We start from the raw sequence: 16,312 nt of genomic DNA, 5'->3' as shown, positions 1-16,312 counted from the left end.
TGCGGCGGGAAGTTCGTTTATGTGCGTTTATTTATTAAATGAACGAACATGAACAAGATTTTTTGTTCGTTTAATTAAATGAACAAACATGAACATAGGTTTCGTTCGTTCATTTACGTTCGTGAACGTTCGGTTATGTTCGTTTGGTTATGTTCGTTTATGTTCGTTCGATTATGTTCGTTTATGTTCATTCATTTATGTTTAACCCAATCTTCTTAAATCAATTTTGGTGACCAATTTGTAAGTATCTTAAAAATATTAATCTGATATTCTGATGACCAACTCCATAATTAACCCAATTTTATTTGGAGATTAAATCCAATATGTTAACCTGTGAGACACCTCGCTCTTATATTCATTTTTCCCCTTTTTTCCCAAATCTTATTGTTCACTGGAGAGTGGAGACGATATCTGAAAGATTTAAAACAAGTTATATTATAGTGCAATATGAAGTTTTACAGGTCTGTTTTCATCTTTCTCTGTTTTATTTGACTTAATAGTTGATATGTAAAGTTATTGTGGGTATCTTCACATCTAAAACTCAAGAAAACATAATACTTCTTTCTAGAAATAGATGAGAAGATAAAGGTAAAAATCGGAAGTATATGAGCATCAGTAAAAAGAAAAATATATAGAATTTGCCAGAAAACAAAACAAAGGTTTCTATGCAATTTCTGAAAAATAGTGTAATAGCGGAAAATGATTGTTCATATGTAATCATGGAACACTAAGATAAATGTTATAGCGTTAAATTAAAGTCGTGCGGATCATTTAATATCTTTAAAAGATCGATCAAAATATTTGATATCTTCAAACATTTTATCACTGCTAATAAGCTCTTACGCTATTTATCACTGTAGATTTGGTTGATTTGCATTGTCGACTATTTTTCATGAAAGAACAAGGGTCTCCAACGTTTATGTTCGTGTTCATTTATGTTCGTGTTCGTTTATGTTCGTGTTCGTTTATGTTCGTTTATTTATTAAATGAACGAACATGAACAAGTTATATTCCTTAATAAACGAACATGAACAAAAAAAATTTTGTTCGTTTATGTTCGTGTTCGTTTATGTTCGTTTATTTATTAAATGAACGAACATGAACATACATTCGTTCGTGTGCGTTCGATTCGTTTACAGGCCTATAGAGAGTAGTTGATTAAATTTCAAATAGGTTTACTTTTTTTCATTGAGGTGTTGAGTTTTTTTTAATGAAAATTATGGCGAATTTCCTCAAAAATCACTCTTGATTTTTTTATTTTCCTCTCAGACATCTTTTCAGGTATATTTTCTTATCTAACACCTTTTGCAGGAAGACGTAACTCATGCATCGCGCCTTATGTTGATGTGGCGTCACGTAGTGTAAGGCGCGACCCATGCACACCGCCTTACGCTGACGTGGTACCACGCTGGGTAAGGTGGTGCATGGGTCGCACCTTACCGTCGTGTGAGACATGCACCAAATAGGCGCGGTGCATAGGTCACTCCTTACCGTCAATAGGCACAGTGCATGAGTCGCGCCTTGCATAATTGTATTCGCAATTCTCGGCTTTAAAGCGTTTCCCCTCGGCTATAAATAAAATGCTCTCATCCCGTAAAATTCACACAACAATCATCTCAATCGAAAACATCAAATAACAATCCTCTCAACCCGTAAATATCACCTGACAATCCTCTTATCTTTGATTCAGAAGTTCGTTCGATCTTTCATTGTAATGTAATTTTTTATAATATTTTTTATAATTATATATGATTATTTTAATAAAATATTGTACTAATTGTTTTCAATTAATTTTTATGGTTGTAAAATTGGAAAGCGGGAGCATATGTCGAAATATTTTTGTTTATACAGTAATAATATAAAATTATATTATTTAAATTATTTACATTTATGTGTAAAATTTTTATTGCGTTATATTTTAATTCATATATTATTTATTTAATTAGGCTTGTTTCAGGGTTTTTTTTTGCAGATATAAGATTGTCTCACTTTCAAACTCTAAAATTGACGTGAATTTCAGCTATTGTTTATTATGATGGAAAAATTCGGGAAAATGAAACCGGCGTTGTTTTCATATCAAATCATTATGTTAAAATATCTTTCAAGAGAAACATAACTCTTGAGGAGTTGATAATGAATATTTCAAGGAAGGTTCATGTTGGAAGTACTAGAAGAATGTCATCGTTTCATTACAGATTTTCAACATCATTGTTTCCGTTAACTTATACAGCGTTCAAACTATCGAACAATGATGATGTTGAAATGATGGTTGATTCTCAAAATCATTATTCAGACGTCGATACGGAGATGTATATAAAGTTTGTTGAAGTGCGTGATGTTCAGGGTCTGTCATTAAGCTCCCACTATGGGCTGGCTGAGTTAGATGATCAAGTTGACACTCCAACTACAGTAATATGTAATGATTTTAATGTCATAATGAGAAATCCTCATCATGGAGTCATTCCATCAACTTCAATGGGGAGACATTCATCAGCAACTCCTTACTATCAATACCGATGTGGGTTCACGAACAATCCCTATAGCAACATCGCGTCTAATTCAAGGGGAATGCATTCATCTGCCAATTTCTTTGACCTAAATATGGAGATGCCCTCGACGCAACAATCTGTGCAGTTTCTATTTGACATGATGACTTTAAGCTCCAGAGGGAGGCATTCTACTACGAGCTTTTTCGATCTCAATGTCGATATGCCTTCTAGTTCAAGTGGAAGGCATGCAAGTAGTAGGTTCTTCGACCTAAATGTGGAGAGCATGGAGGAACCATCTTCTCCACCAGAAGAACTGCTTCGTGAGCCAGGTGCGGATGGTGCTAAGACTAGAATATTCATTCACCTAGAATCACCGTAGTTCAACTCCGATGATGATGATGATGTAGATGAAGTTCCCACAAATGTGGCACAAACTGAACCTCCAACACACATGTATGAAGCTGATTATGGTGCAATGTACGGACCATAATTTTCGGATATGTCTAATCTCGGTGACTATAGATTTGACTCATCAATAAATAATGATGAGTTATATTTAGGATTGGAGTTTTCAAGCAAAGAAGAAACGATGATGACTATAAAAAATTACAATATTCGTAATTATGTTCAGTCCAGAGTCGACCGCTTTATGACAGAAAAGTATGTATGCCACTATGTCTGACGTGAAAACGGATATAATTGGATGGTTCGCGTATTGAAGAGGAAGAGGAAAAATAATAGATGGGAACTAACAGTATACAACGGTCCTCACACATGTTGTGCTGGAAGGATCAACCAAGATTATCCCAACTTGGACCCTGAAGTGATTTGCCAAGCCATCATGCCCTTGGTAAAATCAAGGTCCTATATAGTTATTGTTGTGTTGATTTCAACTATACAATCGCAGTATGGGTATTCCGTCTCATACAAAAAAGCATGGAAGGAAAAGCAGAATGCCATTAAAAAACTTCACGGCGATTGGGATGCATCTTACAACGAACTTCCAAGTCGGTTTAGGGTGGTGCGGAGGTTGAATCCTAGGACAATTGTGGAGTTCAAAACTTGCTATACATACCATAATGATCGAGTTCTTCACGATCGATGCCAATTCTATCGGGTTTTTTGGACTTTATAACCCCCTCAGACCGATGCAGATAACCCGATCCGATCTGGGTTGTCATATTAGGGCCACTAGAACGACCCACTTTAAAATTACAGAAAATTTAAAACTTTTTATCATAACATGTAAACTCATAAAATCATTTATCAGTATTCAGAAATAAAATAGATTTTCAGACTCGTATATATAAAACAAAATACAATTACATGCCCCCTAATCACATGTAACATACTCTACGAACAACGCCGGAAAAACTCTCTTAATAAAGTCGATAATTGCACTATTACAATTCTTTTAACCTACAATGGTGAGTAATAGAGTGAGCTTTGGAAAGCTCAGTAATACAAAACTACCAGATGATGCTGAAGAACTTGCAGGTACAAATAAACATATATTTCCTTATCGGTTCACATATCTACAGATATTTATGTTGAGCGAAAATCCTACTGATATTTAAGGTAGTAACAGACAATGAGCTTTCAGTTCAGAGAAATATTTTAGATGACTGAGTTCAGGAGATCATAATAGGTTATCTAGTGTGTTCCCGCAAAAACTAGTGAAAAGATACATATCTTTTCTTTTAAAACATTGGCAGTTTAAAACATATTTTTATTCAAAAACCATATTAATCCCTCTAACCATACACACCATAATGTGTAGGTTCCCTAGAACCATACACCACCAACACACCAAGTAAGGCCCTGAGCACAAAACAGAGGAGTCTGCAGTAACGGTAACTTCATCCAACAACACCCTCCCATAAAACATTTATAAAAAGCCATAGTAATCCCTCCAACCGATCACACCATAATGTGTAGGTTCCCCAGAACCATACACTCACCAACACACCAAGTAAGGCCCTGAGCACAAAGCAGAGGAGCCTGCAGTAACGATAACTTCCTCCAACAACACCCTCCCATAAAACATTTATAAAAAACCATAGTAATCCCTCCAACCGAACACACCATAATGTGTAGGTTCCCCAGAACCATACACTCACCAACACACCAAGTAAGGCCCTGAGCATAAAGCCGAGGAACCTGCATATATACTTTCTCCAAAAATAGCCCCAAATAAAACAATTACCGTCAATAAACGGAGATATCAGAAAACAAAACATAATTCAGATCATATATCAGAACATAATCCAGGTCAGGAAATAGAACAAATTTCAGATCATATGTCAGAACATAATTCAAATCGGAAATCAGATAAAATATTCATGTGAATAGGGAACACACCAGAGTTTACAAATATTATTCAGAAGTACATAATAATCTTATCAGGCAGAGAAACACGGATACTCAGTATACCGATAAAATGTTAGGATTTAGAATCACTATTGGAAGAGTTCAATAACTGACGGAATCATAAGTTATTAATGTTGAGACTTATTTGGATCATATCTTATTCATACATTTTTCGGAAGTTCTACATAATCAAAAGGGTATTCAGAATCCTTTACATCTGAGTTACTTGTATTTTCAGATATAACCTGACTGATTTGAGCTGATAAGGGAGAACAACGATTCATGAATTTTACAATCTTTGTCGATTGATCAGATTAACGAGTTACTCGATATGAATAGTTCCTATAACTAATGTTTATCGAGTGATCAATTCTTTGTCCCTCTAGGGTATCTATTTTTTATACCTAAAATTATTATCCATAGATATTCCAATGCTCTTTATTTTAATATCATGAAATGCTGTCGTGCTTAATTTATAGTTCATGGCCCATAAAAAACATTTCATCATGTATGTTCATTAACGTTGGCATACTCATCCAAATCACTTATTTAATCCTCAGTCATTGAGGTTACTTATTTTATTTAACAGTCAAGTCTATCCCGGTTAATTCATAGTTTTCCAAAGTAAATCGGGCATTTTCTGAATTTCGGATACATATTGTACTTTCATTCAGTTCAATTTGGTCTTCATGGTTGATTTGTCAAACAAATAACCAATTCTTAATACTGAATGTGATCTATAGTTGAGCTGAGCTGAATACTTCCAAAATTATCATCGAGCCAAACTTGAGAAGACGAACACGCATTCAAGTAATATCTATGTCGTTCAGGTACTGACATATCATTAAGGATGATCGACTTACTTAAGTTGTGTTCCATAACTTTTAAGGGTAGTACAACACCCAAATTTACTTGGATTCCTTAATTAATTCAAAACATTTACATAGTCTAGGACATAAGGGTATTTTGGTCATTTTGGTGCTCAGTTTTATTCCATTCATTTCATAGATTGATGGTATCTAATCATTCCTGGGCTTGGTGATATTCTAGTCATTTTGGTGCTCAATTTTATTCGTGCCATACTGATCGACTATTTAAACTCCATTATAACGTCCTCGATCTTGAAATCAACTTCCAATAATTCCTCAGATACATATCAACAGAAATTTCATCAAAAACGGAGCTTAATTACGTAAAACAGATTGAATCTGGCGATAAATCAGTGAAAATCAGCTTATCGGGTTTGAATTTGACGAAATGGACTTCGGATTCGGATTCAAGATGTTGAAAAACAAAAAAAATATGACTTTTCGAAAATTTTGACTTTTTAGTCAAAATCAACGGGTTTGACTGACAATTTTGAGGCTTTTTGGTATGAATTTGGCAAAACGGACTGCGGAATCGAACTCAGGACGTCGAAAAACATTAGGATATGTATACCCGGAAAAAGTCAACGACGGTCAAAGGTCCGGGTCAACGACAATCAACGGTCGACGGTCTACATACAACAGTAAACGGCTTGGTTTGGCTCGGGTCAAACGATTCCTTAGGTTTTTAGACGAAGCCCAATCTCAGATGGTGGCACGCGTACGGCGCGTGAACAGTGTTATGGTATTCGAAAAATTTCTAAAAAATATTTTATGGCATTTTGGGACACTTACCAAGTTCGGTTCACAATTTTGAACAGTGGAGAGCTCAATTCCGAAACGTCGAATACTTTGACTTCCTCATCCCTCTACGCACCGGCAATGACGGAGATGAGAAGGGCACCGGCAGACTTGGAACGATGCAAGGGACACGTTGGTGCAGGAGGTGTCGAAAACGGGTGGCCGGATAGACGTGAATCGACGAAATATTAACGAAAATTGAGTTAAAACCGACAATACTTCTGACTGAAATCAACGACGAACGATGTCGATTCACAATGAGAGGTTTGAGGGGTTTTGTTCATCGGTCGACAACGAACACAATGATGGTTTCGGTTCGTCAAACGGTGGTCGGATGGTGAATAGATAGGAGTTCAAAGGAGGGTTGAGGGAATAGGAAAATATGAAACTTTTCTGCAGAAACATGGGGGAGAGACTTATAATTCTCTCAAAAAGAAAAATGGTTAAGCTATGAGTTTGGCCACTGAATTTTCTGCACTTTATAAAATAATATGTTAATTTTACGATTTTACAATTTAATCCTTAATTTCTTCCCAAAATACCAATTAAATTCCCCACTTTCCAATTTCTGAAATTTAGCCACTAAATTAGGGTATTACAGAGTTACCCACAGTGCATTAATGATGTGAAATACTACAAGCTTGTGGTCCAAATCGACGAGACTTTCTTGTATGGAAAACACAAGCAAATTTTACTATTGGCAGTTGTCCAATATGGTAATCACAACATTCTTCCAGTTGCTTTTGCCCTTGTTGAAGGAGAAGATACATATTCTTGGGCTTTTTTCCTCCGAAACTTACGTTCACACGTTATCACGAGGGAAAAAATCCGTGTCAATTCAGATTGCGGAGCTGAGATCAAAGCAGCAATGGAGTCTTTGGGTCCAATGTGGCAACCACCCTTTAGCCAACATAGGTACTATATCCGACACATTGTTGCGAACTACCATGGAAGGTTCAAGAAGAATGATGAGCGTCAATTACTTGTGCGCATGGGTAAGTGAAACTACTGTAGTTTTTTTTTTCTTTCGATCATTTTCATTTTTAAAGAAACAAAGTTAGTAAGTTCTACATTTTATGCTCAGGTTACGAACTACTACCTCAAACATTTGAATCAATGCTTCAAGATTTACGGGCGAAGAACGAGGAATGATACGATTACATCAGCCTCATCAATAAAGAAATGTGGACAAATGCATATGATGGTGGATATCGATATGGACACATGATGACCAACTTGGTTGAGGAAATCAATTCGACCTTAAAGGGGCATATCACTTACATGTAGCGGCTTTGGTAAAAACTACATATTTTCGTTTGGGTGTGTTTTTGCAAAGCTCGGGGGACAAGCTCAAACATGGATGCAAGGTGGTCATGTCTATCACCCTAGATTAGTTACAGATCTACAAAAAAAATTGATGCATCAAATGGAATGTCTGTAATAAGTTTCTCTAGAATGCATGAATTGTTTCATGTCACAGAGTTGTCGTGACCTCTTCAAGGGATTGAAGCTAACTCGTTAAGAGTAAATCTACGGGACAGATGGTGCGACTGTGGGTTTTTTCAAGCTCTGAGGAATCCATGCTATCATGTGATAGCAGCTTGCTCACATACCCGCCAAGACTATAACCGTTTTATAGATCTTATATTCCTACTATAAAGTGTTTAAGGTATACAAATTTGAGTTTCCCTATAGGTAATGAGAAAGACCCTAATGAGGTTCAGAATTGAGTTTTGATTATACCATATCAAACTTTATTGAAGGACCGTGGTCAACCAAATTCCACTCGAATTCATTGTGATATGGATATTTGAGAAACATCTAGACATGACAAAAGATGTGGGCATTGTAGAAACCCAGGACACACTAGAAGAACATGTCCACTTCTTTTGTCATCAAGTAACCATTGATGAGGAACTGATGTAGTTGTTGTTTATCAAATAATAGTTCAGACGAGTTTAATTCACATTTACTTATAGTTAATGTTATTTGATAACCACTGATTAATTAAAAAAAATAATACAAGAAAACGAGATTCGACGTTGGCGTTATATGTGATTATAATAAAAGAGATAATAAGTTACAAACTTAATAAAGTTATCGAACACAATTATTAAATTTTATCAAACTAATAGCAATTTGGTATTTGAATATAATTTTAAATATAACAAACTTTTAAAAGGCAAATGTTTTTAATATATAAATTTACTATTATTATTGTAAAAACAATTAAAAAGCACTAAATGATCATCACCATTCGCTTGAATTAAGTAATAAACAAAATTAACAAAATAAATTAAGTATTAAATGGTAAATAATAATAAAATTACAATAAAAAAAGTCCAATAAACAAGTAAATACAAATATAATAAAATATCAAAAACTATCGATGTTTGCGGTGCGAATGTGCTCCGCAGGGCGGTGGCTGTTTGTATCGAGGATGTGTATGACTGACTATCTTACCGCTCATAGAAAACTGGGAAAACTCAGAAAACACAGACATCGATGAGTGAGAAAACTGTACAGGAGGTGTCTGTGCGACGACTATCGGTGATGAGGCTGCACCTGCCAAATAACCAGCATAAAAACCCCAAGTCGGATATGCAAACATAGAATCATAATATCCTCCAGGAGGGGTGATATAACTCTGTGACGGTGGCAGCGGCGGCATCTGCTAAGGGAAAGGCAGTGGCGACATCAAATATGGTTGCAGGGTGTACGTCGTTGCAGACGGTGGTTGGTGTGAAGGTTCTGGTGGTGCAGCTGATGACGAACCGAAATCACCTACTCTCCGTCTATGAGTCAAGGGACGATGGGGTTGTGACTGTGCACGTCTCTGTCGACGTCGATGAATGCTCCATCCTCGTACATCCTCGGAAAGTAGAAATGTTTTCCTGTTACTGTTGAACCACTCATAATAACCATTTGCAACCGTTAATTGGTCAACATAAATGGGTTCTTTATGGGGAATACGCCGATGTCGATCCTCCCATATCATGAGCCACTCATAATGCTTCACCAGCCAATCTATATTCGTCTTACCGCGTCGATCTGTGTTATGCATCTGATCCATATTTTGAGGTTATTCCGGAATTGGTTGTACAAAACTAAATTGCTAGAGAATGCGATCAGTGGGGTGCCACTCGACAATCCCATACAGATCATTAGGAACACCGTCATCCAAACATCTAACGGGCCCCTTAACTCAGGTGGGATGCACATCCTCATATCATCATTACAATAAGGAGCTCATTCAAACTAAAACAAATATATATATATATATATATATAATTCTATAATTCTTATCAAAATAATAATCTAATTATATAACTATAATAGAAAATATATTTTCAAACATTAAAATACATACCTTTGTGCCAGCCTTCTGATCGATTAGTAGCCTGATTATTTCTAATTCATCAGGTAGATACCGATGATTTTTCCTGTAAATAGACCACCTATTCAAGGAAATAATTTTTATTATACACTGGATAAAATGATTAATATACAAAATCAATTTTGTAATTACCTCAATAGTTGCGGAAATACAAACGAGTTCTTCACAACAGGACATAAAAAGGGCAAACGATACCATGCCCAAGAAGGAGACATCCGCCGATAGCATTTTTTCTGTAGTCAGTAGCTCGACATATCTCCCTATACAGGAATGCTAGAACTGCCGAGCCCCAACTCAGTGATTCAGTCAGATGAAAATTGCCAAGATGCCGTAACCACATAAAGTGAACTTAGTTGCATGATTTGTCCGACATCAGCAACCCTACTATCAGCTGCAGTATGCATTCTCGTGCATACTTTTTAACTTGATCCTCTGAGGCGTCCTCACTCAAATTCTGAAAATTTGCATCAAACCAATTTAACGGAATCCGACCACTGTTAAAATTTCGCGGGACACCTCCTACATATTCCTGACACAAAGTATTTCAGTTATCGTGTGCCATCCCTGAAAGCACATCTCCATCCACTGGAAGCCCCAAGTGTATGAAAACTTCCTCAAGCGTAATCGTGCACTCTCCGCACGAAATATGAAATATGTGTGTCTTCGGTATCCACCGCTCCATTAATGCAGAAATCATGTTTGGTTTTATCCTACAATGACCTTCATATCTAGCTATGTGACTGAATCCAGCCTCGACTAAATACGGCCAGACACGGGTTGGTATCGCTAAGTTAAGGTTCCGGATAAAAGGATCTAATATACGGTCGCTCTCCTAAAAATATTAATAATTACAAAAAATAATTTATAAACTAATAATAAAAAATTAAATAAATAAATTATTACTAATAATTTAAATTAAATTAAAACGTCAAAATGTTATCGTATCAGCAAAATGTATAGATATTGATTTCCATCCAAACGAAACATACCACCTTCCATTTTATAACTGTAAAAAAATAAAAATAATTAAATAAAATACTAAAAAATTTAAATAATTAAAAAAATACTAACAAAATATTAAATAGAATAAAATATACCTTATAAATAAAACTTAAAGAGCTATGAGAGAATTTCAGACTATTTGAAAGAATTTGAGAGGATTTGGTGTGATGAAAATGGTAGAGAATGGACATATTTATAGGGTGGGATGTGGGTGTGAACTGGCAGGATGGGGGTCGAATTAAAAGCGAATGTGCGACCCATGCATCGCACCTCACGCTGACGTGGGTATGCAAAGTGTGTTAAATCGAGAAATAAACCTGCATGGGTGTTTGACAGAGAAAAAAAACCGTTAGGATGAATTTTTGGGAAATTCACCAAAAATTATAGGTTAATTTTTATTTTATATTAGTTTAGTATCCAATAATGAGTTAGTATCCAAAAATTCACCAAAAACCGATTTTATTATTTAAATAAAAATAAAACAACAACACCTTTATTTAATTTTATATTAATGGCACCGCGCTGTAGAACTTCCGTATAAACTAAGTTTTGCGGGGAAGGAGAGAATTTAGTTTTTCTAACAGAGATTTTCAAAAAAAAAATTGATTTTTTGTGATTTTATTTTGATAAAATAATTAATAATTAAATTTTATATAATGTGTCATGTATTTATTGGATGATTGACTTTTCTTAATAAAAGTTAATATAGTTCAACGCCACTCAAGTGAATCTTAAGGCCTCCGAAGTCCCTATCTTCTGGACGAATTTCTGTAGATTAATACTATACATTATCTCTAATGATTTTTTTTTTGTTTGTAAATTTTAGTTTATATAAATCTATTTATTCTAATGAAAAATTATCACGTGTCAGATTTTAAATCTAAAATTAAGAACTAGATGTTAAAGTTTAAAATTTAAAATTTTTTATTTTAATATTTAATATTAAAGTAAACAATTTATACAAGATAATAAATTTAAATATGATTTGTATATAAAACAATAACTCTAATATTATTACATCTTCATGGACAGCCAACATGATTTAATAAAATAGAGATGATTTACAAGTTGCATAGGGGAAGCTTTAAAAATTTAACGCGTACTTGATCTCATCTTTTCCTTGGTCAACAGGTAACGTGGTGGCTGGAGTGTTATATTTAATTTAGCATGAATCAAAGTTTTCTCAGATGAAAGCTCGACAGAAATGGAAACCAAGGTGCAGTTTGACTTTAGATTGGGTGGTGATTCTATACCTGGTCCTGTTGAGAATGTCCAGGCTCTTGCATCCAAGAACCTGAAGAAAGTCTCGTCCAGATACATCAGGTCAGAGATTGAATTCGATGCAATTTCCATGGATGAATCCTTTGAGATTCCAGTGATTGACATGAGCAAACTAGATGATGATAGTGAACGGAGAAATCTGCATTTAGTTTGCAGAGACTGGGGTTTCTTCCAGGTATAACATTTTCTCTCAACAGAATATGATCTTTGTACCAGTAACCTTTAACACTCGTTTTTAACATTTTATTGATGGTAGAACAGTTGATCAATCATGGTGTAGCGAATGACGTGATTGAGAAGATGAAGATCGACCTGCAAGAGTTCTTCAAGCTGCCTTTGAAGGAGAAGATGGCTTTTTCGAAGACACCGGATAACCCCGAAGGATACGGTCAAGACATCCGTGCGTCAGATTTAGAAGACCAGAAGCTTGAGTGGAAGGACATCCTCCTCCTCGTTGCTCAGCCTATTAACTCAAGAAATATGAGATTCTGGCCGACCAATCCCCGTTCGTTCAGGGAAAGCTTCGAGAAGTACACGATGGCGTTGCATGAAGTTATGATCCGACTCGTGAAGCTGGTTGCTGAGAATCTGGGGACTGATCCCGAGGCATTTTCGAGCTTTTTCGAGGATGGAAGACAGGTAATAAGGATGAACTATTATCCTCCCTGTGCAGAGGCAAGAAAGGTTCTCGGTGCATTTCCACACTCCGACTCCTCGGGTTTAACATTGTTGATTCAAGCGAATGAAGTTGAAGGATTACAAATCAAGAGGAATGAGAAATGGATTCCTGTTAAACCCATCCCTGGTGCATTCATAGTCAATATCGGAGACGTGATCGAGGTAATAATATGACCATATTTGAAACTCTACGTACACAGATTTAAGACTCGATCTAAGAGATGTCATAAATACAGATTATGAGCAATGGAGAATACAAAAGCATTGAACATAGAGTGGTGGTTAATGAGGACAAGGAGCGCCTTTCGATTGCATCATTACACTATCCAAAAAAGGGTACTCAGATTGTCCCACTGCCGGATGTTACTAAGACCAACAAAGTAGTGTACAAGAGTATGCCGCTTGAGGAGTTCCTGACAGTGAGGCTTAGCCAGAGATCTAATGGGAAACGTCTGTTGGATCAAATTATGAAGCTCTAGTTCAAAATCTTAGCTCACTTATTCACCTCTTGTGAATGAGAGATGGTTGACTTTGGTATAAGAAAAAACAAAGTAGTCTTTATGAATAAAAAGATAGTTTTTTTTCCTGTTCTTCATCTTCTTCAAAGTTCTTTTATACCATCTCTTTCGACTTTCATTCTGCAGAGACTTTGGGTATGGTGTTGGGGCGTTAAAATTTTGGTCGATAATCGTTTTAGGTGACTGTTATTCACTTATTCTTCTGTGTCTTTATTATAGCAACTCAAGTTGTCACGTATTGAAATTGGGTCTAATAATTCTAGAATAGTGGATCCAGTAATCTGATCGAATTTTAATTTTTTTTTAAAAAAAAGAGTTTGTTCGACCATTAACGTGAGATTAAATGATTATTTTCTCCAAAATAATCAATATCGGGTTAGGTTTCAAGATTTTTAAATCGAATTCTAGAAATGAATTTTGAATTTTTTTTGCAAGAATCAGAAAAAGACTTTTATATTAGCAAAGGATCAAATTATAAATGGATCGAACTTAACTAACTTTAAAAAAAACATTTAAATCATAAATTTAAAAAAGTGATATTCCTGTAGTTTCTCACTTTCTCTGTATATAAAAAGAAGGAACTGCCCTTCCCTTTATGCCTTTTAAAAATTAGATTACTCTCGCCTTATGAAAGTGAAGCAAAACCATTGAATTCCTCTTGGTGTTTCAGACGAATGCTGAAATTAAGATGCATTGCCAGACCTCTGGTTGCTTTTTCTTCTGCTAATCATACGAAGGAAATTTGGGAAGGCATTCGGCCAAAAGACAGCAAAGTGTGATTTCTTGGATGACTTTATTGGATCGGCTTCCCACCAAGGACAGACTGCAACGCTTCGGTCTGGTTACTAATACTGACTGCATTTTCTATTCTGAAGCTATTGAAACACGAGATCATCTATTTGCCAACTGTTTACAGACATCTTCAATCTGAATGTCTCTTCTTCAACTTTATGATTTGAATAGACCATCCTCATCATGGTACATTTTGCTGGAATGGGCAGCCAATACATGGAAAGGTAAATCTCTGATTTCAACTATTTTAAAGCTCTCTTGGTGTGCTTTTAATTACACCATATGGGAGAAAAGGAACCGAAGAATCTTCACAGGGAAATGCATAAGTGAAGAAGATATTATTAACATCATTAAGTCAATTGTTGGAATTGTCTTAAGTAATATGAATGTTAATAGAATTGATAGCACAAATTTAGCTCTATGTAACCATTAGGGTATAGTCTAGTTTTGATGTACATAGATTCCCATGTTTTTTGTTCCTATGATTGGATTGTTTTGCAAGCAGATATCTGCTTTCTTTGGTAAAAAAATTAAATTATCCAAAAAAAAAGTGAAGCAAAACCAAAAGCTATGTAACTCCCTCGTATCGATATGAGTGACATGATCCAATCTGAGATATCATATTAGAGCTACCGGAGCGATCCACACTAAAAATCTAAAAAAAAAATTAAATTTGATAAACCATTTAAAAATCGTTGAACAGTTTATAAATAAAAATATAAGTTCAAAAAATCATTCTTATATTAAAACAAAGTTCAATCATATCCAATATTTAAAACAAATTTCATACTCGAATATAAACACAAAATTCAACCTACACGACCCCTAATTACATGCGTCGTACTACGCAAGCAACACCGATGTAACTCATTTACTGATGTCGATAAAAGCGCATGATCAAACTCTTTAACCTGAAATGGTAAGTAACAAAGTTGAGCTTTGGAAAGCTCAATAATACATAACTACCAAATGAATGCAATAGGTCATCAGATATATATAAAGTATAATTTCCTTAGCGGTACAGTCAACAACAGGTTCTAACGGTGAGTTCAGATTCATTAATTAATTTTTCAAGTAACAGTTGAGAAACTTACAGTCTAAAGGGTGCGTTTAGAGAAACAGATTCAAGAGATTGAGTCAGGGAGTCTAGTGTGTTCCAACAAAACCAGAAAAAGTGTTCAGATCTTTTAAAAACAATAGTAGCTTAAAAACTTATTTTAAAATAACAATAACAGTAATATTCTCCAACCGAACACCGATATGCAGTTCTCTATAACTACATCCATAAGGATTTACCCTAGACCCAAATGGTGTAGGAGCCAACCTAATGGAGCACCTTGGGTCCATAAGGTCTTACCCTAGCCGAAGCGTAGGAACCCACCTGAGTGTAGTACCCTTAGGCTCATAAGGACTTACCCCATGTACACAACAGATGAGCCACCCTAAGGAAGTACCTTAGGATCCTTAAGGTCTTACCACTAAGTCCATTGGGCCCAATAGCCCACCCAAAGGTCGCCTGAGGTCCATAAGGAATTACCAGCTTGATCGAAGCTGAACCTACAAAGACTTCTTCCCGGATCCCAGATAAACCCCAGTAAATAGGAATTTCAGACAACAAACAGTATTATACTTTGGATCAAAAACAGAAATTAGAGATCATATTGTCGTTCCAGATAACATAGTCATACTTTTAAAATAAGAGAAAATATTCATGTGTTTAGGGAACTCACTAGAGGATCCGGTTGTTTCTTAGAGGTACTTGATAATTTATCAAATTGGGAAACACGAAACTTTTGTATATCGATAGAATTTCGGAAACGATATCTTTATTCAAGAGGTTAATTAGCTAACATATTAATTAGTCGCTCAGAAAGTATTACATCAGGATCAGTTAGTAATCATATATATCAAAAAGACATTCAGAAACTATTGTATTGGATTTATTTAATTAGTCACTGCCTATGACGAGGGACAAATATAATATCGTGAAGAAACGTGTGGCTAAATTTGAAGAGACAGTGAGGGAGCATAGCAACAATGCATATGATAAGCCGTCATCTTTCCAAACCACCTGCACTTCCATACGACAGGTCATTACACTTTTTTTGGCAGGAACGT

The 16,312-nt window shown here is 35.5% G+C and overlaps 1 protein-coding gene across 1 annotated transcript; it reads left to right on the top strand.

The window, feature by feature from the left end:
• The first annotated feature begins 12,127 nt into the window (after positions 1-12,127).
• Positions 12,128-13,363, top strand: LOC120147632 (S-norcoclaurine synthase 1-like). The gene is made up of 3 exons (XM_039160953.1): positions 12,128-12,381; positions 12,468-13,046; positions 13,121-13,363. Exons 1-3 carry the CDS (start codon positions 12,130-12,132, stop codon positions 13,361-13,363), a joined length of 1,074 nt encoding a protein of 357 aa, XP_039016884.1. The 5' UTR covers positions 12,128-12,129.
• The last annotated feature ends 2,949 nt before the right edge of the window (positions 13,364-16,312 follow it).

The sequence above is a fragment of the Hibiscus syriacus genome, unplaced genomic scaffold (assembly GCF_006381635.1).
Source record: "Hibiscus syriacus cultivar Baekdansim isolate YM2019G1 unplaced genomic scaffold, ASM638163v2 tig00110940_pilon, whole genome shotgun sequence".
In the NCBI taxonomy this organism is placed as follows: Eukaryota; Viridiplantae; Streptophyta; class Magnoliopsida; order Malvales; family Malvaceae; genus Hibiscus; species Hibiscus syriacus.
Note: the sequence above shows the minus strand (reverse complement) of the source record. Positions and strands in the feature narration are given on the sequence as shown.

Bases quoted from the DNA above. Each gene is read 5' to 3' on its own strand.
- LOC120147632 (XM_039160953.1), top strand. From the start codon at position 12,130: ATGGAAACCAAGGTGCAGTTTGACTTTAGATTGGGTGGTGATTCTATA. The intron at 12,382-12,467 runs GTATAACATTTT...ATGGTAGAACAG, and splicing joins GAGACTGGGGTTTCTTCCAG to TTGATCAATCATGGTGTAGC. The intron at 13,047-13,120 runs GTAATAATATGA...TCATAAATACAG, and splicing joins ATATCGGAGACGTGATCGAG to ATTATGAGCAATGGAGAATA.